The sequence below is a fragment of the Elgaria multicarinata genome, chromosome 19 (genome assembly GCF_023053635.1).
Source record: "Elgaria multicarinata webbii isolate HBS135686 ecotype San Diego chromosome 19, rElgMul1.1.pri, whole genome shotgun sequence".
NCBI classification, from domain to species: Eukaryota; Metazoa; Chordata; class Lepidosauria; order Squamata; family Anguidae; genus Elgaria; species Elgaria multicarinata.
The window spans coordinates 1,742,681-1,765,270 of record NC_086189.1 but is presented as its reverse complement, the minus strand read 5'-3'; the positions used below and the strand labels follow the sequence as shown (position 1 = coordinate 1,765,270).

The 22,590-nt window shown below is 44.7% G+C and overlaps 1 protein-coding gene across 7 annotated transcripts in view; it reads left to right on the top strand.

Moving 5' to 3' along the window:
- Positions 1-21,521, top strand: part of GRIN1 (glutamate ionotropic receptor NMDA type subunit 1) — an 89,136-nt gene extending 67,615 nt beyond the window's left edge. For 5 of the 7 annotated variants that reach the window (XM_063144448.1, XM_063144442.1, XM_063144443.1 and 2 more), the window contains one exon: positions 18,942-21,521. In XM_063144448.1, the coding sequence (XP_063000518.1) occupies positions 18,942-19,010 (69 nt within the window). In that variant the 3' untranslated portion in view covers positions 19,011-21,521. The remainder of the gene's footprint in view (positions 1-18,941) is intronic. The other 2 variants (XM_063144444.1, XM_063144447.1) reach the window with 2 other exon arrangements.
- The last annotated feature ends 1,069 nt before the right edge of the window (positions 21,522-22,590 follow it).

Genomic DNA, 22,590 nt, shown 5'->3' with positions numbered 1-22,590 from the left:
GTAAGCATTAAATAGATAAAAATAATTTATTAACTCAATTTTTAGTCCAATCTTTCTATACCAATGTTATTCAAAGTGGATTTACACATTAAAAAAACCCACATCCATCAGTATTAATTAAAACAGATAAGTCATAAAAGACAAATATTCCAGAAAACAACAGTCCTCTAAAATAAAAGCCAGGTTTAAAAGATATATTTTCAAGTCTAAACACAGGAGGAAAGGGGGCCGAATTAAACCCCAATATCTATGTAAAGTAATTCTACAATTTTGGCACCACCCACAAAAAGGCCCTGCTCCTGGTGCTCCCTTGCCACACCTATCAGTGTGGTGGACAAACAGAGCATTCCCACAATCATGACTGGATTACTTCCATGACCTTTGTTTGGTTCTTCGTGTAACATGACCTAGAATCTTAGAGTGGTAGAGTTGGAAAGGGCCTATAAGGCCATCGAGTCCCAACCCCCTGCTCAATGCAGGAATCCACCTTAAAGCATCCCTGACCAATGGTTGTCCAGCCACCTCTTGAAGGCCTCTAGTGTGGGAGAGCCCACAACCTCCCTAGGTAACTGGTTCCATTGTCGTACTGCTCTAACAGTCAGGAAGTTTTTCCTGATGTCCAGACGAAATCTAGCTTCCTGTAACTTGAGCCCATTATTCTGTGTCCTGCACTCTGGGATGATCGAGAAGAGATCCTGGCCCTCCTCTGTGTGACAACCTTTTAAGTATTTGAAGAGTGCTATCATGTCTCCCATCAATCTTCTCTTCTCCACGCTAAATATACCCAGTTCTTTCAGTCTCTCCTCATGGGGCTTTGTTTCCAGACCCCTGATCATCCTCATTGGCTACCCCTGAATATGCTCCAGCTTGTCTGAATCTTTCTTGAAGTTTGGTGCACAGAACTGGATGCAATACTCTAGATGAGGCCTAACCAGTGCTGAATAGAGAGGAACCAGTACCTCATGTGATTTGGAAGCTATACTTTTATTAATGCAGCCCAAAACAGCATTTGCTTTTTTTGCAGCCACATCACACTGTTGGCTCATATTGAGCTTGTGATCTACAACAATTCCAAGATCCTTCTTGGAGTATTGCTGAGCCAAGTATCCCCCATCTTGTAACTGTGGTTTCTTTTCCCTAGATGTAGAACTTGGCATTTATCCCTATTAAATTCCATTCTGTTGTTTTCAGCCCAGCACTCCAGCCTAACACAATCACTATGAAGTTTGTTTCTGTCTTCCAGCTATCCCACCCAGTTTTGTTTCAACTGCAAATTTGATAAGCATCCCCTGCACCTCCTCATCCAAATCTTGAAGAGCACTGGGCCCAAGACTGAGGCTGGAGTGCCGTACTCGTTACCTCCCCTCAGTTTGAGGAGGTACCATTGATAAGCACTCTTTGAGTCTCATTCTGTAGCCAACTGTGGATCCACCTAATAGTTGTTTCATCTAGCCCACTTTTAGCTAATTTGCTAAACAAAATGTCATGGGGCATTTTGTCAAAAACTTTGCTGAAGTCAAGATACATTAGGTCCACAGCATTCCCACAGTCCCCAAGGGAGGTTACCCAATCAAAAAATCAGATCAGATTAGTCTGACAGGATTTGTTCTTGACAAATCCATGCTGGCTCTAGTAATCACTGCATTGTTTTCAAGGTGCTTACAGACTGACTTATTTATAATCTGCTCCAGAATTTTCCCAGGGATGGATGTCAGACTGACTGGTCTGTAGTTCCCAGGTTCCTCCTTTTTGCCCCTTTTTAAGATAGAGACAACATTAGCCCTCCTCCAGTCGTCCGGCACCTCACCCATTTTCCATGATTTCGCAAAGTTAACAGACAGTGGTTCTGAGAGTTCTTCTGCTAGCTCCTTTATTTCTCTAGGATGCCATTCATCGGGCCCTGGAGATTTGAATTAGGTGTTCCTTGACCATTTGTTTATCAATCTCAAACTGCAATCCTGCCCCCTCAACTTCTGCTTCACTTTTTCCAGGGGGGTCATAGACCCGCTTTTGGGAGAAGACTGAGCCAAAGTAGGAATTGAGCACTTCAGCTTTTTCTTTGTCATGTTATCAATTTGCCATCCTCATTAAGCAGTTGAACAGCCATTTCTTTCCTCTGTCTTTTACTACTCACGTATCTGAAGTGTTTTTATTGCTTTTAGCATCCCCTGCTAGTCTCAACTCATTCTCAGCGCCATTCTGGCACTTCTGTCTGTACTCTTCTTTTGTAGCCTGGCCTTCTTTCACTTCCTATATGTATCCTTTTTTGTTCTCAGGTCATCTCTAAGCTTTTTGTGGAGCCACATTGGTTTCTCCTGTTGTCTTCTATCTTTTTTCCTTGTTGGAATTGTTTGTAACTGTGCCTTTAAAATTTCCTTTTTTAAATACTCCCACCCATCATGGACTCCTTTTCTCATTAGGGCCTCTTGCCACAGGACCTTACTTATCATAGTTCTGAGTTTATTAAAATTGGCTTTCCTGATATCCAGAGTACGTGTATGGCTACACTCAGCTTTTGCTTTCTTTAAAATCAAGAGTTCAAGTATGACGTGGTCACTTTCCCCCAGAGTTCCTGTAACTGCCACTTTATCCACTAAGTCATCCCTATCGGTCAGTATCAAGTCAAGGATTGCTGATCCTCTAGTAGGAGAATGTTATCAGCCACACATGTCAGGAATTTCTTGGAAGGGCCACTTTTGGCAGAATTTGTCACCCAAATTCAGGGTAATTGAAGTCTCCCATCACTACTACATCACACTTCCTTGAAACACTGGCAAGTTTCATCCTCATCTTCTCCTTGATTGGGTGGTCGGTAGTAGACTCCGACTGTCATGTTCCTTTTATTCCTTGTCCCATTTATTTTAATCCAGATGCTCTTGATGGGGCTCCCAGTCTCATCCGCCTGTATTTCTGTGCAGGGATAGGTATTTTTTAACATATAGTGCAACTCCACCTCCCTTTCCATTTCTTCTGTTCTTTTTGAACAAGTTATATCCTTCAATTGCTATATTCCAGTCATGGGAGTCATCCCACCAAGTTTCCGTTATGCCTTTTTGCCTTCATGTATTAAGAGTTCAAGTTCGTTCTGTTTATTTCCAATACTCTGGGAATTCGTATATAGTCATCGAAGACCATGTGCTTTATAGTCAGGCTTTTTTCCTACATTATTGTGGACACTACTTTGGGGCGCAATTGGAACTGTTATCTCAGTTATGGTGCATAAACCTATGGGGATTTGCCCATTATTCCCTTATTTGGAAGGGTTGTCCTTTGTAGGAGAACACCTCATCCCCCAAGATCATTACAGAAGTCCTTCATTTTAGATGCTAAAGATTTATTTATTTATTTATTACTTTTTTATACCGCCCAATAGCTGAAGCTCTCTGGGCGGCTCACAAAAATGAAAAGCATAATAAAACAACCAACATTATTATTATTATTATTTATTTATATAGCACCATCAATGTACATGATGCTGTACAGAGTAAAACAGTAAATAGCAAGGCCCTGCCGCATAGGTTTACAATCTAACAGTCTAAAAACACAATACAAAATACAATATAAAAAGCACAACCAGGATAAAACCACACAGCAGAAATTGATATAGATTAAAATACAGAATTAAAACAGCAAATTTTAAATTTAAGTTAAATTTAGGTGTTAAAATACTGAGAAAATAAAAAGGTCTTCAGCTGGCAACGGAAAGAATACAGTGTAGGCCCCAGGCAGACCTCTCTGGGGAGCTCATTCCACAGCCGGGGTGCCACAGCGGAGAAAGCCCTGCTCCCAGGAGCCATGTGCCTCACTTCCTTCGGCAGGGGCTCACGGAGAAGGAGCCCTGTGGATGATCTTAAGGCAGGCACATATGGGAGGAGGCGTTCCTTCAGACAGCCTGGCCCCAAGCCATGTAGGGCTTTGAATGTTAGTACCAGCACTTTGTTTTTTATTTATTTATTTTTATTTTTTGGTTTTTTATGCTTAACCAGATGCCTTTATTCCTTTTTTTAAACTTTTTTATTATTTAACAACACATAATAAATCATATACATACATAACAATAATATTCCTCTTCATTTCTTAGCTATACATTCTACTTCTTAAACTAACTCACATTAATAAGTGCCCCCCACCCTTGGGATCTTATTCTAGTTTCCAAAATTGCATTGAGTCTTCTGGAGGTGTTCTTCCTCTTCCTTTTGACAATACATGTTCTAGGAACAATTTCCACATCTCTTCAAAATCATTGGGTTTTTTTTGTTATTCCCCTTCTAAATCTAATATTACATGTTAATTTATCATTTATAGCAATATCCCATATTTCTTTACCAATCTTCTATATCATAATTTGAAAATGAAGCCCCCAATCCCCTTAAAAAAAAAAAGTATGGTTTCGCGATCTACATTACAAGAGCTGTGGTAAATATTGAGGCTAAGTGTGAGCCAGATGTTCTTGACTCAAATTTTACCTCAGACAGGAATTCACTTAGCGGCCTTCCCTCTCTCTCTCTTTCTCAGACTTCATTCCAATATGGAGATGATGATGATACCTTGCCCCACCATGTATTGTGGAGATAACTGAGTTAATATATATGTGAACACCAAGGAAAAGTGCCAGAAATCTGTACCTTGCCAGAAATCAGCATTAAATATTTCTCAGAGAAAATGTTCACCTCAGACCCAACTATTAAAATGATCCCTCCACGCCATCACTTTCCTATCATCTAAAGCTGGTCTGGGCAACTGTGGCCCTCCAGATGTTTGGGCCTAGAATTCCCATCATCCCTCGCTGCTGGCAATGCCTGCTAGGGCTGAGGGAAGTTGTAGGCCAAAATACCTGGAAGGCCACCAGTTGCCCAGCTCTGGGCCGGATCTACACTAGTCTTATACCGTTGCTAGTGTTCCTTTCTAACGTGGTTCTCCGGATCGGTTCTCTGTATCACGGGACACACTAGCGTTACTTACGTTTCGCTGCAACGGAACTTCAGGGCACATTGTTCAATCCTTCCGTTGTTCTCCCTCTTCTGTGAGAGCTGCTGGGTTTGCTCCGACCACTGCCTGCCTCATTCCTAGCCAGCAGGGCAGGGCAGGGCAGGGCAGGGCAATAGTCATAAGTACACACAAACCTCCCCCCAAAACATCTTAATGCAAGTCCCAGGGAATTGCCTGAATGCATAGGAACCAGCCACTTTGCTAAAGCTAAGCAGAGCCAGGTCTGGTCAGAGCTTGGATGGGAGACCAAATTAAAAAGTTTTAGCAGCAGCCCCATTTAAGTTTTGGACTTTGGACCCTTGTTAATTTTCCTGCACAGAGCTACAGCGATCCTTTGAGCACTCCTCAGCTCCTTTGCAAAGAGGGGGGAAATGTTAAAAAAAAATCATAAAAAATCAACCAATGACCCAATTTGATTCTAATTTGGTATTTGAATTACTGTGCCAATTTTGGTGTCTTTATCTATAAAGCTTACGCAGATGTAAGCATTTGTTTTAAATCCTGCTCCTGTGCCCACAGCAGCGGCTCTGGCGAATCTTTTGCAAAAGGAGCACAATTAAGGCTGGATGTATGGGACTACTTCACAATCAAAGCAGATTCTAAGGTGGAAAACTTCTGAGTCCTTTGCATGCAATTGTCAGTGATTGCACAGTATAACGCTGGTGTGATTTATCTGCTGTAGCAGATAAGATAGCAAACGGGGTGAAGGAAGGAGAACAGGAAGTGGGCAGAGCAAACCCAGCAGCTCTGAGAAAGGGAGAGGAAAATTACTGGTAGGACGAGGCACATGATTCTGTAGCCACGCTGGAACTAAGAAATAGAACCTGTAAGTACAAGTCATTTGCAACGTTGGAGACCCAGGGTCACGTGACGCTGTGCGTCACAGTAACCCATTCAAAACGTTAGAATAACATCAGTGTAGATTCCCACTTGGACTCTAAGAGTGAGGCCTCCACCTGCCCTCAAGATGCATCCTGCTACTACACAACCACATAAAATTAAATATGGACACGTTTTAAAAAAAGATGGCACCACAGTGTGAAGATGGACCCTGGGAGCCATCTTGACTGACAGATTTATGTTGATTCTACTGCAGGCCTTATTATGGAAAGCATTTGCCATTAAATATTGTTTCCATAACAAAAAAGACTCTGCCAGAAACAGGAACTGGAACTCTTTCATAGAGCTGGATGTGTGGATGGGGGAATGTCCTTTTAAAATACAGTTTTTCTGAGGGGTAATGAAAGCCAGCCCTCAGTAAAGATGGATGCAAAATCCTTCTTTGTTCAATTCCATTTTTGTGTGTGTCTCAGAATTTGAGATGGGATCTGCACATGCACACACACAGAGCTGTCAGAAGAAAACCCTGAATAAAATAAAGACACAATCCTATGCCTATTTAGTCGGGGGGGATCCTACAACTCCTACAAAAAATTCCTTCAACAAAGCATGGCTGGCTGGTGAATGCTGGGAGTTGTAGGACATTTTTTTCTGATTACACGTGCATAGATTATGCCTTAAATGGAGAGCCATCTTTGCTGAGAAGAGCTTGTAACCACAATTCTCACATGGACTGGGCATATTTGGGTTGTTGTTTTTAATAAAGGGAATTTTCATTTAGTGTCAGTTCAAGATTATACTCTCTATAACTAAATTTATGTGTCAAAGAAGAAGGCATTAAAATCTTCCTTAGGAAAACTTACCCATCAGAGATGGATCTTAAAATGGCTGACCACTTACAGAATTTAAAATGTTTTCACACAGGCTTTATTGCCATGGCTTCTGCAAAAGAAGAAATATTTTTGTAAGCTGCTGTGAGAGCCTTTTTTGGCTGAATGGCGGGACAAAAATGCTTAAATAAATAAATATAGATAAATAAAAGAGCCATGGATTTGATTTTACTACAACAATAAATCCTCACCCCATAGCCTGCAACATTTGACAGAATATTTATTTTATTGTTTGGTAGACTTCTTTTACATAATGTGGAGGGAATAAATTCTTTGAAGTCTTTATCTATGTGCTTGGAACACAGAGTCCCATTGAAATAAGTGGGATTTACTCCTGAGTAAACATGGTTAGGAGGAGCATTGTAAACAGGATAATATCGAGCATTTTTTGCAACACTATGAGTTTGTTGGCTGGCACAGGAAAAGAAAGCATTTTAGAAACCATTATCTCAAAAAGTAGGCCTGCACAATACATCATTTAAAAAAAAAATCTTAATTGTACATTATAATGGATGTTCTCTGGGCATCTCACAAAAATAGATTCACCATTAAAAATACATTAAAATAATAAAAATCATTAAAAAGTAAAAACAAAATTAAAATGAACTTCATTTATTATTTATTTATTTATTTATTTATTACATTTTTATACCGCCCAATAGCCGAAGCTCTGTGGGCGGTTCACAAAAATTAAAACCACAGTAAAACACCCAACAGGTTAAAACACAATTACTTCATGAACTATACATTAGATAAATGTACATTTAAATACATTAAAAAGGCCTGGGTAAATAAAAAGGTCTGTGCCTGGCACTGAGCCATTGTGGAATGGCCTCTGGGAATACGGCCATTCCATAACTGAGGTACCACTACCAAAAAGGCCTCTTCCCTAATGGTTACCGACCTCACTTGGATCAGTCCCTCTAAAAACGACTTTGAGGTTCATATGGGGGAAGGTGGCCTTTCAGGTAAGTTGCTCCTAAACCCTTAGGGCTTTAAAGACCTTTCAATTGGGCCCGGAAATGGTGTGGGAGCCGATGCAGCTGACAAAGCACAGGCCTAATTAGTGCTCAAAATGCCCAGACCCAGTTAGTAACCTTGCAACCTTTCCCCTGGATCAAGAGCAATTTGAGAGCCATTTTTAAAGGAACAAGGCAGTGCAATCATCCAAATGGGAGTTCAACAGTGCATGGGTAACTGTGGCCAGGCTATTTCCATCCAGTAAAGCTGATAAATGGTTCTTCAAGCCACAGGAGCCTCTGACACAATGCTGGGTCAACAAGCACCCTCAGACTGAGGACTTGATTCTTTAGGTGGAGTTTGGCCCCATCTAAAGCAGTCTGAATATCACCAATGCACTCTTGAACCTGCATTTCTCTGCTTTGCTAGGGTGACCATATTTTGGAAACCAAAAAGGAGGACAACATGGCCGTCCCAAGGGGGTGTGCCCACCAACATGTCCAGCCCCCAAAGAGGGGTGGCCACCAACATGCCCATTCCCCAAGGGGGCGTGCCCACCCAAACATGTCCTTGGTCACAGGTCTGATTTCATAACACACAATTAAAACAAACCTGTTCTACATAACATCTTAATGCTAAAATCACTGGAATAAAGAACAAGTGAGACATTCAACATATCTGAAATTAACTTCACTCATTTCTACTTTTGTAGCTTTTGCTGTACTTTGAAGCTTTTGCTATACTCTGTGTGATACAGTCTCCTCTTCCCTCAAATATCTTTTCTGACTGCAAGTCCTTCACTGGATGACCATAGTCTAACCTTTCCTAACATTTAACACTCTTTCCCCATCACCTTTCTCATATCCATTCTCACACATTCAGCATACTGCTACCACTGGACAAATGAAGTAGTTGACAAGTACAGAAAAATCTAGTACAACAAGCAATGACGCATTCAGAAATAGTATAAACTACTATTACCCTGCAAACATTAGCCATGGAACAAAATGGACTAAAGGCTAGCACCTCTTAGCTTGTTTCAGCTTCAACCAGACATAACAGTCAAAAACAACCAAGAAAAATACACCTACCTCATTGACATAGCAATACCTAATGACAAAAATGTTGCAGAAAGGGAAGAGGAAAAGAGAGGAAAATATACACCACTGGCTATGGAAGTTAAAGAACTTTGGCAAGAGGAAAAATTACAATTATTCTATTAATCACATCACTCACCAGCATCACTTCATTATTATTATTTTTAGAGAAAACCTACATGCACACCAACATCCAGAAAGCAATCATACTTGAAACATGTTCAATAGTCAGGAAATTTCTGAATCAGTAAAAGACAGCATGACTTGGCGAAGCCCATCATGCTCATCTAGAAAAACCACCACGAGCAAGAAAAGAGAGATAGATGATGATGATGATGATGATGATGATGATGATGATGATAATGGCTACCCTGTAATTTTTTAAAAAAGATTTTAAAGAAGGATGAACAATTAACAGCCATTGTTACAAAATATACGTCATGCCAATTATAGCAAACAAATTGGAGAGGAAGGTCTATGAGTCAAAATGCATTATTTGATAGGAATATCACCTCCAGCTCATCCCCCCAACTCACACACAGAAAACTACAGCCCTCCCCCACCACACACTGCAAACATGCACATGCATTCAAACACCCCATGCACCCCATTCAGACATCAATACACACACTGCCAGCACCCCCACACGTGCACTCCCACACACACACTCAGATCACCAACTCCAAAAACACACGCATGCACACTTCCATTCATTCCATGCACCCCATTCAGACATCAATACACTGTACCCAATGTTAATGGGGCATCCCACCAAGAAGCACACACCTGCTGATGTAGATACGCCCTAACATATCCAAATCTAAACTTCTACCAATGAAAGAAGCACCTCTAATGACAAATAAACATGCATGCACACACATCCAAAAGTGGAGCTGACCATATCTAATGGGTGGAGACATCAAGGCGTAAAGCAAGCCAGCATCAGACAAGCTGCCACTGACACCCAGTGTGACAACAATGCTGTTGACAGGCCTTATGCATACAGGCTAAGGTTACGCCTATAGTCTGCCAGTCAACCAATAGCAGAGGCCACTAAATGTATACTGGAGGCCAGATTTAAAGCATTACACCATCCTTACTCACTGAAACAGTAAAAATAAGGAAGAGTTCAACACTGAGCTAATATTTTCATTCAGCAAACATACACCATTAGAGAATCAACACCATAGTGCGATCAATGAACTGCTGCAGGGGTGTTGCCAGACTATTTTGCGCCCTAGGCAAGGCGAGCTACTTGCACACACAAACCCCAAAATTGCCCACTTCGATTTTTAAGAACAGTTGTTTTGTAGAAAAAATAAGAAGCACAAAACTTAAAACAGCTAAATTTATTTTAAATTTATTTCAAATTGCTCAGTCCTTTGCCTCCACTCATCTTCAACTGATGGGTCATCCCCCCACAAATGGTTAATTATTTGGGGGGGGGGGTTAAGTGAAAGATGATGACAAAGAGAAAGAGTATGAAAAAGGCAGAAATAGTTAGTGAGAGTGATAAGTACAGTAGCTTAGATGGCTTTAAAAAGGAATTACATATAGTTATGGAAGAGAAGGAATCTGTGAACAGCTACTAGTCATGACGGCAACATGGAACACCCTATGCAAATTTACCTGGGATTAAGTCTCACTGAAATCAATGATTACTAGACAACTCCAGGATTGCACTACAAAGACTTATAGAGTGATCCTACACCTGCTTCCTCAGAAGAAAGCCCAACCAATTTCAATGAGACTTTATCCCCTGTCTGGACTCTGTATTTTGGTGCTTTTTTTGTAACTTTGGTGCCAATTCCACTCTGATATTCTATGTTTTGCTTTTGTGCAGACGTAAGCCACCTTGAGACCAACCTATACAGGGTATATGCATATATAAATTAATAGTAACTAGGGTTGCAATCTTCATGCCACTCTTCCCTTTTTTAATACGTCCTCTTTTATTTGCCCAAAGGAACCTTAACATACATATATTGTTACCATCCTTGGGCTCAATCCTCTGCCTGTTCAGACAGAAAAAAAGTCCTACAACTTCCAGCATACCCAAGCCATCTATGCTGGCTGGGACATGCTGGGAGCTGTAGGACTTTTTTCTGTCTATAGGACTGCACCCTAACTCAAGCTGACTTCGCAAAAGCACAAGCTCCTGGACCTAGTTCTAACCTTAACCCTAAAAAGAGCCCTGCTGCGTGAGACCAAAGATCCACCTCCAGTGCAACCCCATGCATGTCTACTCAGAAGTAAACATGCTGGCTGGGGCATGCTGGGAGCTGTAGGACTTTCTTTCCTGTCTAAACCGACATAGGATCACGCCCTAAACTAACGAAAGGAAGAGAATCATAGCATTAATAATTAAAAGGAAAGAAAAGTGTTTCCCAAGCCTGGTAGGGTGGTGGATCAGTGCACAGGTCTGCTATGCCTGGGCTCTCCCTTCCCTCCCTCCTTCCCTCAGACATACTGTCCATGCCTGGGAAGGGCAGCGGCTGCGCCCCGAGCTGTTGCTCCACCGCGATCTTGATGTGATCCACGCTGGCGATAAGCTCCTGCATGACGGGGGCAGGGGCGGCACCAGCAACGATTTTGGGAAGGGTGAGAGGAAAAAAGAAGGAAGCAAAGTGTCTTCCTCAGTTCTTCCTCTGCCATGCGCTCCACTCTCATCCCACATACAGTATAAAACTGACCCTTAAAGGGCTGTACTGCTCCCCTCTGAGGTCTGCGCCCTGCCTCCGTTCTGCACAACCTACAAACACAACACAGTCCCTTGCAAGCATTCCTCACACGCAGGGCCAGTGCCAGACTATTTTGCGCCCTAGGCAAGGCGAGCGACTTGCACACACACCTCAAATCACCAACTTTGATCGATTCAGCTGTTCAAGAACTATTCTGTTTTCCTTTTATTATGTTACGCATGTAGGGTACAGTGGGGAGAAATGGCCCAAATAGAATTAAGCCTAAGAACATGAGAAAAGCCTTGCTGGATCAGACCAAGGGTCCATCTAGTCCAGTACTCTGTTCACATAGTGGCCCACCAGCTGTTGATCAGGAACCAACAAAGCAGGACATGGTGCAACAGCACCCTCCCACCCATGTTCCCCAGCACCTGGTGTATATAGGCTTACTGCCTCTGATACTGGAGGTAGCACGTAATCATCAGGGTTGTAGCCATTGATAGCCTTCTCCTCCAGCAATTTATCCATAAGAATATGAAGAGAAAATGGAACAAAAACTTATGTCACAAGGGTTTGCTGTTAGGAGAGTGAAGTTTAAACTCCCTCTTAAGAAAAAGAGCAGAGTACAATGTTCTTCTAGCAGTCTGCCTCCTTGTCCTGTAGTGAGATCATATATGTTTTTATTTTGCGTATAATCTAGCAGTTTTGGCAATGCAGGGGTGGATAAGGACAATTAAAACAAGTCTTAACGCTGTGCTCCTAAATAGACTTAGTAGGGAGTAAGCCCCATTGAGCTCAATGGGGCTGACTTCTGACAAAGCAGGTTTAGGATTGCACCGTTAGAAAATATAATTTTGAAGTCAATATGATTAATCAAGTTAAATTTGAATACTACAGCCTTAGGCAGTATACAATTTATCCCTTGTTTGTTTGTTTGTCAAAGCAAGGACATAATACCACTGGCTGCACAAGGGAAGGAAACTTAATAAACTTTTCACACTTAGCAGTTTTTCTTTTCAATTTACTATCTCAAACAGTGGTCAATGAATTTTTTCCAGAGTGCCTAGAGATCCTCCAAAATTAAAGTTCTTGTTTTAAAAAGTGAATCTTTTCCTTAGTGGCTGCTTAATACAGTTTAATATTAAAAGGTCTCTTCAATTTCATTTTAAGGCTATTTCTTTCTTACATTTTAAGTCTGCCCCATAACTCATGTTTGATAAGAGGCTTACAAGTATTGGAACAAAAGCTAAAATGCCATTTTAAATATATTATTATTATTATAAATAACATTTCTAAGGGTGCATGTTCAGAAAGGGGGGGGGAAGAATCCCACTGGGTTGTAAGGCTTTTTTCTGTCTGAACATGCATAGGTTTAAGTACTAAAAGGGGGAAAAGGTAGAGAATTCAGAAGCCCAAAATATCCTGCCAGACCCACGAGGAGGAGACTGCCACAAATTTCAATTTTGGCTTTCTGGGCTGGAATCACTCAACCCTTCCCCAGAAGAAGACTGATTCCCTCAGCCTGTTTCACGCAGCTACCACCAACGCTCACCTCCTCACAGCTTCCCTCGATCTTTTCCCCACCACAAAATTTTCTATAAGTAGCCCAGGAGAGACCCAGATCCTCCGTGTGCAGCATTTCCAAGGTCAGTAGTGCGCACAGGACCCCAGCTGGCTTTTGCGCGCCTACTCGGAAGTAACCCCAACCCCCTCAATGGGGCTTACTCCCAGGAAAAGCATGCATTGGGGGAATGGAGCCCTGGGTTGCTGAAGAGGCCCGGGGAGCTCAAGCCACGTGCACCATGCGGCTGAGGATAGTTGGGGAGGAGAATGGCTGGCTGGGCTGCTGGACTCCCAGGCAGGAGAGCAGGCCTGGGCAGCCACGTGCACGCAGCAGCTGGAGAAGGAGGACAGACCGCGTTGTTTACCTCTTTGCTGCGATGCTGCTGGTGCTTCTGCTGCTGGTCCGCTGGGCCCTGCCCGAGCAACCCCTCCCCCCTGCTACAGGCAGGAGTCGCGACCAGCAGTTGCGCCCCTGGAGAAGTGCAGGGCCTGCGGCCCCTAGAGGGGAGGGGAGGGGGCATGGCGGCGGCCTCCCATACCTGCGCAGGGCGAAGCTGAGCGCAGGCCCCGCAGAAGCCTCGGGTGTTAGCGGTGGGCGGCAGCGGCGGAGCCGGGGAAGGAGGCTCACACGCCCCAAATCCTAAATGCAACAACACTGAAAAGTGGTCCAGCCGTCTAATTAATAAGTAAAAGGCTGGGAGTGGAGGGAAAACAAACAAATAAGCAAAACAAACAGGAACGGAAGAGGAGAGGGACCACTCACCCAGTAGAATGACGTTTTTCCCTGAAGGGAGTTTAGAAAGAGAACGAGTGGCCACCTCACTGAGAATACAGGACACTGCAATGAGGGCAAGGGGCAGGGCTCCTTGTTCAATCCCCATCTCTGGTGGCGGCACCAGATCTTAGCTACGTGGGATGGGGAACGAAGTGAGCCCCGCCCGTTGCCCCCGTCACAGCATGATGAGAGGGAAGGGGAGGGGCTCAGTGTTCATTCCCCGTCTCCGGCGGCTGCACCAGGCCTTATCCACGCAGGACAAAGAGCAAAGTGAGCCCCGCCCCTTGCTTTCGTCAAAGCGTGACGAGAGGAAAGGGGAGGGGCTTGGTGTTTGCCGGAGAGCAAACAAGCCCCGGATGGTGCTGGGAAGGGCTGGAGATGCATCCTCCAGCCCTGCCCACTCAGCCATTCGGGTTTTTTCTGGGCCCATACCCCTCCCAGCACGGTGATTGCACCGGCCAAGAGAAAGCCTGGATAAGCCATGGGACGGCAATTTCCTCGGACATTTGGGGTAATTTTGAAATCTCCCCCCGGATCCTGCTTGGGGCGGCATTTCCGGACATGTCCGGGCAAATCCGGTCATATGGTCACTGTAGCTTTGCAGCAAGATCCCATTGCACAGATATGGCAAACTAAGGCAACTTAACATTAAGATCATGCCTGAAAACAGAAGGCTGAGGCAATCAGAACACTCCTTTGAACCTACATATGTCTGTTCCAGTAATCTATTGCACAAAAAAGGGAAACTGAGAAATGCACCTGAACTTAAACCTCTTTGCAAGGGAGGGCTTGGGGGGGGGGATTTCAAAGAAAAAGTCAAAACAACAACAAAAACTCAAAAAGAGAGATTGTAAAGAGAACGAAATAAAGAGCCAAAGCCCATTTTTCCCCCTAAAAAATAAAGGAATAAGCAGACAAACAAAAAAATCCAAGATTAATAGGAGAATAAAATAAGAGGAAAGATATCCCATATATATTAAAATCCTACCTTCTTGCTGCTACTTTCTTTCAGTTTATCTGGGCTGACTGGCACCCCCAGGCACTAGCCGTGGCACTGGCCACACACACAATTCTTTTTAAAAAAATAACAGGCTTAATTTTTTAAAGTTATCTTGCACTCACTCACAGGCTAGTCTGTGTTGCAGAATGCAACAAAAGTAAAAGTTCTTCTTCCTCTTCTCTACTAGACTGTTGCTGTGCCTATTAAATGTGTGCTGATTGGCTCTGGGTGGTGATTATGCCCCCTCTTTATTTAATCCTTCATTCCACTGAGTGGCTGTGGGGACTGCATATTGCACATATGTGGTGTCCAGGCAATGCAGTCGTCCCCAAGACCTGCCTGGTGCAGAAGCTGCCATTACCTGCTGCAGATGAAGGAAAGGGGTACCTGCTGCCTCTTCATTTATTAGCAAAAGAGCAAATGGAGGGCAGGCAGGCTCAGAGGCACCTGCAATCCTCAGCCAGGCACTACCAGAAGTAGTAAGGGGGGCTGGGAGGAAACTTCTGGTAGCAAACAATTTGTGAACCACTTGCTATCTTGGGGAGGAAGGGAGAGGAGGTTGGCTCTTCACTGGCCTTAAAGAGGAATTGCCTCTAGTGTCATCTACACACTGGTGGTACCTCAGACCAAATCTCCTAATGAACTTACCCAGCAGTTTCATGTTGCTGTTGAACAGCGCGGGGAAAAATAATAAAACCCTGCAAAGCCCAAAAACATGATCGCCAAGGGGCCAAGTGGTAATCTCTCAGCATCACCTTCTGGTAACGGCCATCCATTTTTGTGAACTGCCCAGGGAGCTTCGGCTATTGGGCAGTATAAAAATGAAATAAATAAAATAAATAAATCCAGGCCAAGAAAGGGTAGAGCTGCTTCAAAGCAGTGCCTCCCATATGCAACCTAAATAGCCTATCCAGAAGGGGGGCCATGAATGGCAGTCCTGAAAGCTGCTGAAAGGTACAAGGGGATCAACAGGGTCACACTCCCCCTCTCCTTTTCTTGGCAAAAGTCATCCCACAGGGCAGCCGAAGCGTGACTGAAGTTGGCTGGCCATGGCTGGAAGGGCTGTTAACTGCTGGATGATGGTTGTTAACATCCAGGCTAGGTTTCTTCAGGAGCAGTCAAATTATGGCTTTTTCTAAAGAAGCTGGAGATCTTCTCTCTCTCTTTCAATATGAGGCATTTACAACTTCATGGATCCAGAAGGACTTCCTCTCCCTTCTAGATTTAATAAGCCATTAAAGGCCAGGTTCGAGCATACAAGTGGTATATCCCACCAAGCCGAACCCAGACCACAAGTCTTGGGCTGTCACATTCTGGCAGCTCTCCTCCTTTTTCTGTACAACCACTTCCACCACACAACCACCTCCGCCATCCATTTTTGCAGTCCCAGACAGATGGCAAAAACAGTTTTCATGGTGAGTTTTCCTACAGGGTTTCGTACTGAGTTCGGTGAATCATGTTGTGTGGCTCTGCTCAAAAACATCAATTTCTCTGTCACTCCCTTTTGAGACATAGATTAATTGTTTTTAAGGTGCCATACGAACCAAGCTCCGGAATGTGTAAGGTACTATTTCTAAGCAAAAAGAGAGAGAAACTGATATCCCACTAGCCAAATCAATAAAGTTGGTGACGTGCTTCCTTATTATTATAAAAGCATGAACCATACAATGGAAGTCTCATAAATAAGTTTCCCTCCTTTGTAATAGTAGAACTTGAGATTAGCCAGTGAAATTGATTTGTGGTAGGTTCTGGGCTGACAAACGAAAAGTATGTTTTTGCACAACATGAAATTAACTTGGGGAATTCACTGCTTGGATAAGGATTACTCAAACTCATGGAGTACAAGCCTACCAGCGACTATTAGCTTAATGCTCTCCTAAGTGCCGCATACTGACGACAAACAACAGTGGTTGATCATACACATCATGGCCTGCTTGTGGATTTTCAAAAGCTACTGGCTCTCCATGGGTAGGTTAGATAGACCCACCTGGGTCTGTTTCCAGAGGCAATTCTTGTGTTCTCAGGGGCAAAGTCAGCACAGACCCACAAGTTTTACCTGTGGCAAGAAAATGGGTCCTGTGCCTATGAAGTAGGCCCAGTTGCGTAGTATGGTCCTGCCATCTTGGGACCATCATGACACATCAGGCAGCCTAAAAGTGGTTCATTTTAAATGCCAGTCCTGAGTGAATAAAGTGAACGTGTGTGTACTGGGTGGGATGGGGAAGTAACATTTTTCATGGGTTGCTCAGTCTTCTCCAGGGCAAAATGCTACAGGTTTGTTGGGTGGGCAAGATGGCGTTCTTTTGGGCATCATGGCAAGGGTAGATGCTCTTTGCAAAACTCGATTTTGCCTTTAACTCTGGAACAGCAGCCGATGCCTCTGTAATAGACAATCCCTTTGATGCGCCTGCTCCCTACAGACAGCCCCGCGATGTCACCACGCCCAGAATCCGTGAGCTGCAGATAAGCCCTGTAGAGAAACCCCGGCTTCAGGAGCTGCTCAGCACAGGGTGGGCTCTTGTCCTGAATGTTCATTCACTTTTGTCCTGTATCTGAAGTCCTGTATCCGAAGTCCTGTATTTGGGGGGTTTGTAATGTTCAGGGAATGTGAGGGCTGAGGCAGGGACAGCACAACTTAAGTGAAGGGGGGGAATGGCAGGGCCCGGCAGATCATGGGGAGGGGGCCTGGAGGCAGGTGAGTGAGTGGGGAAGAAACAGGTGTGAACATTCCTCTGGATGTCCAGAAGTAGAGAGAGAGAGAGAGAGAGAGAGAGAGAGAGAGAGAGAGAGAGTAGGTCCGAAATAGATGGAGTTTCGCATATCCCTCTCCAGGACTGTCACTGGAGCAACTAGGAGGGGGTTGGTTGGCCCTCCAGTGTAGCGTGGAAAAAGGGCCACCAGATGCTGTTGTGTCTCCCTCCCTGTCCTCCGGGGAATCCCTGAGAGATGATGCATTTCTCTGCTGTCACGGCAGGGAGATTGGGAAGGTGCAAGCCAAGGGCAAAGAGAGGTCCAGGCCTGGGAACAGCAACCTTAAACTCTGCCACCTGGCGAGAAACCACAAAACGACACTAAAAGTGGGCTTGGGGAGTCAGTGGCCTGCAGTTGGGCATGCTTGTTGCACTTGGGATATCTCACGTGCTGCTGGTCTGTGTCAGCTACAAGATTCTGCCCAGTAGGATAAATAATAATAATAATAATAATAATAATAATAATAATAATAATAATACTGCAACAACAGCATTCTTTGGCCCTCAGATCTAAATGAGCCCTTGACAACCACGGCCCATGGGGCATCCGACACAATACTCAACCTTCTTATGTGTATTCTTGCCACAAGCCATCGCTATGGGGCAGAGTGACGGTTGCTTGAAATTTTGTTTTAAAGTTACAGGTTCAGAATGTAAAAATAAATAGCTAAATTACATGGCATAGGTAAAGCAGCAGCAGAGGTGGGTGCCATGTCGCTCCCAAAAGGGGCTTGTCAGCAGAGAGCAAAGGGCAATGACCAAAACATGCGGAGCAAACTGATTGGCCTTTCCTAGGGGCTAGCACCAACCCTCCTCCGGCAGGGACAGCAGAGACCCAATCACAGGCCTTGTCTCTAACACATGACATATGTTGGCATCTTCACCTTAACAACTGTCTTTTCAATTTATCATAAACTGAACAACTGAGCTGCGCATTTCTTTACTCGCCTGCCACTGAAGCCAAATTCTAGGTCGCTGGAACTAGGAGGGAGGGGGGAACATGCCACAAACTCCAAGGGCAAGGAGGCTACAGGGCGGTGGGCAGAAGTCCACGTTTTGCCCCAGCTAGGCCACCCAACAATAAGTAACCTGCCTCCCCCGACCCCCTGGTCTGGCCTGAACCACTTCCTAGAGCCTGTTCATTTTGCGGTTCTACCCTGGAAGAGAGACAAGCACAGGCAGGTGCCACGTTTTGCAGAACGTGCTCTCACCAGAGGTGAGTGGCAGAGATTCCCAGCTCCCCATGGAAGCCTTGATTGCCTCTAAGATCTGCGGCCATTGCATCATCCCTGAGCGATCTCCCATAGGGGCATGCGTCTCGACTGCGTCAGCCGGCGGCCTGGCCCAGCCCTGCCTAACTCCTTGCCCTCTTTGTCTGTCTGTTTGTCTCTTGCAGCAGTATCATCCCACAGACATCACTGGGCAGCTCAACCTCTCAGACCCCTCGGTCAGCACCGTGGTGTGACATCCGGGTGCCGTCACTGGCTGCAGGCTCAAAAAGGACAGTCCAATGGAGACTCTGATGGGCCCTTCCTGGAGATACCGAAGGGAAGCTCTTGCCAGCCATCTGCAGCGCCTGCATGGCTTTCTTTCCTCCTGGCCATTAGAGATCCCCTTCTTCCCCTAGGCCAAGTGACATTGCGAGGGGCCTTGTAGTGAACTACAGAACAGGAGGCCTCAGAGCCACCAAACTCTTTCTGCAGCACTGGTAGCCTCCAAGGATTTCTCTTTGAGGCATCAGCAGGCACAGAGGAGGTGGTTCCAAGCAGCGCATCGACCATGCCGAGGGTGGAGCGCACATTCCTAGAAGCGGACTGGGTTCCTTTGCAGCAGGGAGAGTCTCTTTATCATGCACGGAACCTCCTACGTCTAACGCTGTATTTCACCTTTTTCCCCACGCCATGTTAGAGGACAATGAAGGGCCATCCACACCCCCAGTGCTGAGAGGCCATTGTACATAACAAAGGGCTTGTCTGTCCCAGCAAGCCCATCAACCCCCAGAGAGAGAACTTTGGCGATGCCATGCCTGTCCTACTCTCCAACTGCAGCTGAGGTGATGCTGCCCATGTACATATTGTGTCACCCTAGTCCCTGCCCTGGGAGGGAGTTGGGTGTCTGGCCCCTTTCCTTTTGCCCAGTTCTTGGTTCATGAGGGAAAGGGGACTTGGGCTATGTCCCTCCCCATTTCCTTGATTTGGTAAGAAAAAAAAGTATATTCAGTAGAGTAGAAAATGTCATGAAAATGAAGGTAGATTGAGACGGTAGAAGATTGAAGCGAGAGTCCAGCTGTCTGGGAGGGCAAGATTGCAAAATGGCAGTCCCATGTGGGGAAACATCTTCCCACCCTGGGAAGTTTTGTATTTCCATAAATATGGCTGCCTCTTTGTTATTGATTGGCTTGGCCCCTTCCTGTCCATCTCCAGGGCTGGGCTTAGGATGGGTTATAGGAACTGCCCCTCCCTGCTATTCTGACAACAGCCCTAGAAAGTAGGGGGATTATTTCTGAAAGTTATAAATGAGCTGCAAAGTCTGACAATGCCCAAGGTTACCCAGTGAGCTTTTATGGCAAAGCAGGGCTTTGAACCTCACATCTAACATCCAAACCAGACCTTTCATCCACTGTGCTATACCAGCTTGCATTCTCTCCACCACATGATACTGCTGGCCCAGGCAGAAAGTCTGGAAGACAAAAAGTTCTTTAGCTGTTGATTCAATCCCCAAATAGCAGTGAGGGACATCAGATGTTGCTTTGTGCCAGCTCAAGTGACGTTGTCCAACAAGCCCCATGTTGTCTCCTGACTGGCAGCTACTTGCCAGGCTGTCAGTCAGAGAGGGGTCTTTCCAAGCATCTGTGACCTAATACTTTCTTCTTTTCACATGGGAGATGTCAGGATTGAACCCTGGGCCTTCTGCATGGAAAGCAGGTGCTCTCCCACTGGGCAAGGGGTCCTCACTGCTGCAGCACACCTCTGGATGATTTTTAGAAGCATTAGAGCCACTTGTGTGGCTAGGTGTGCTGGTCTGGAGCAGGATTGGCAGAGCATCCTGAGCACGTGATTCCTCTTTACACAGACCATGCTTAGTTGTAGGCTCTGCAGCAAAAGACAGGTGCCTTCTTATGCCCTCTCCTTGACACCAGCTTTCTCCTTCCTGTCTTCCGAAGATATAATGTCTTAGGAGATCTTTAGTTCATCTAGCCCTGTGTTGTGGTTCAGATTGGCAGATGCGCTAAGTCCTGCTCTCTGAAATCACGTGGAATGGAGAAGTCAGAGAATCAACATGAGGCCTCTTAGACATGTGAAGCATGGTCCCTGCCATGAACTGTGGCTCTTCTTTGTAATGGTGGTTGACTGTCCACACTTAGGCCTGATTGCTACTACAAATCCTGAATAATGCAATGTGTCACCAAGCAGTCCAACAACTAGCTAGCTAGTGAGCAGTGCCCTCTTTGGGTGATTGTGCCACAGAGAAGTATGGCTCCCAAAAGAACAGTGATAGAATTAACCCCTCTTCAGGAATAGGTTGGGAGTAAGGCAGACAGATGAAACGAAGATTACTTGGCAGTGTGATATTTGCCACTGCCAGAGGATCTCAACTTTTGAGAAACCTCTCAGAGGGCCCATCATTTCTCTAGCTACTGTGGTTGTGAGGATGAGCCATTATGAGTATGGATTTCTTACCCATTTCATAACACGCTTTAATTTCCCCGTCTTACCGTAAGGTTCAGAAGAGGGTGATCCTCAGCCTCACCACCTGCTGCAAAATGGGGTTGATAATACTGACCCACCTTCCAGGATTGTTGTGAGGATGATTGAGGTAGCATTTATGTAGCAACCATCAAGTGTTACGAGTTATCAATTGGGGATCCTAATCCATTCTGATGCTTGTGAGAACAGAACCAGGGCAGCAGTTAATCCAAATCAAGGTACAAAGAGTTTTCTGTGTACAGGACTCCAAGTAGAACTATTATTGTTGTTATTATTTATTTATTTATTTATTTATCATACTTATACCCCGCTCCTCAGCCAAAAAAGGCTCTCGGAGCGGCTTACACTTAGCAAAAAAGACAATCATCATCATTTCTATACTGTCCCATAGCCAAAGCTCTCCGGGTGGTTTACAAAACAATTAAAGCAATCCTAGTGTGTTGTAAGACCTGGGTTCAAAACCACGTGCAGGCAGCCACAGAAACTTGCTAGGTGACCCTTGGGTTTGTTCCTTCTTTTCATCTCTGTTGCCCTTTTCTGTCAAATGGCAATAAAAACCATCAGTTCTTGGCAAGCCACCTCCATCCAGAGTTGGGCTGCCAGCTGCATTCTGTAGGGCCAAAGCTTCCGAATAGTCAACAAAGGCAGACCCCCACATGGAATTCTTTGAAGCAGTCTAGCAACAGCATGAAATAACTTTCCTTACTTTCCAGAGTATCCTCTAAGCTTCTCCTTCTCCTCTTCCTCTAGTGGTGTTGCATTGTAGAACAATGCTAGCCTGGGACACATATGCAAGAGCACCGCCGAACGTGGATGGGTCATCCCCGGACACGCACAGAGCCTATTTGTTCTACACGCTCAGGTGCTGGGGGCCCCCTGCTCTTTTGATCCTTTCTTACATCTGGCTTCTTGTTCAGGTTCACAGTTCTGGGTGCAGAACCAGGACAGAGGTGACAGCTGTTCTTAGTGAGTTAATGTGCAATCCTATACTTGTGTACTCAGAAGTAAGCCCCTTTGAGTTCAATGGGAATTACTCCCAGGTAAGTAAGTGTAGTATTGCAACCCTAATCAGGACCTTTTAAATTAAGTGTGTTATCTTGAACATGTGCCCGGGGCTACACTGGGTTCTTCTGTAAATAGGGGTGTGTGTGTGTGGAATTTTTAATTGGGCATCAGCATCCAATTACTATAATACTCATATTTATTAACAAATGTACTGTGAGGGTTTTGTAACAGCTAAGGGGTATTCCTCAATAAATTTCACATACCAGTTGCAGTGTGTGTGTCTCCATTATCCAGATTAAAGCTGATGAGGAAAAAATGGGCAGGCTTTCACTG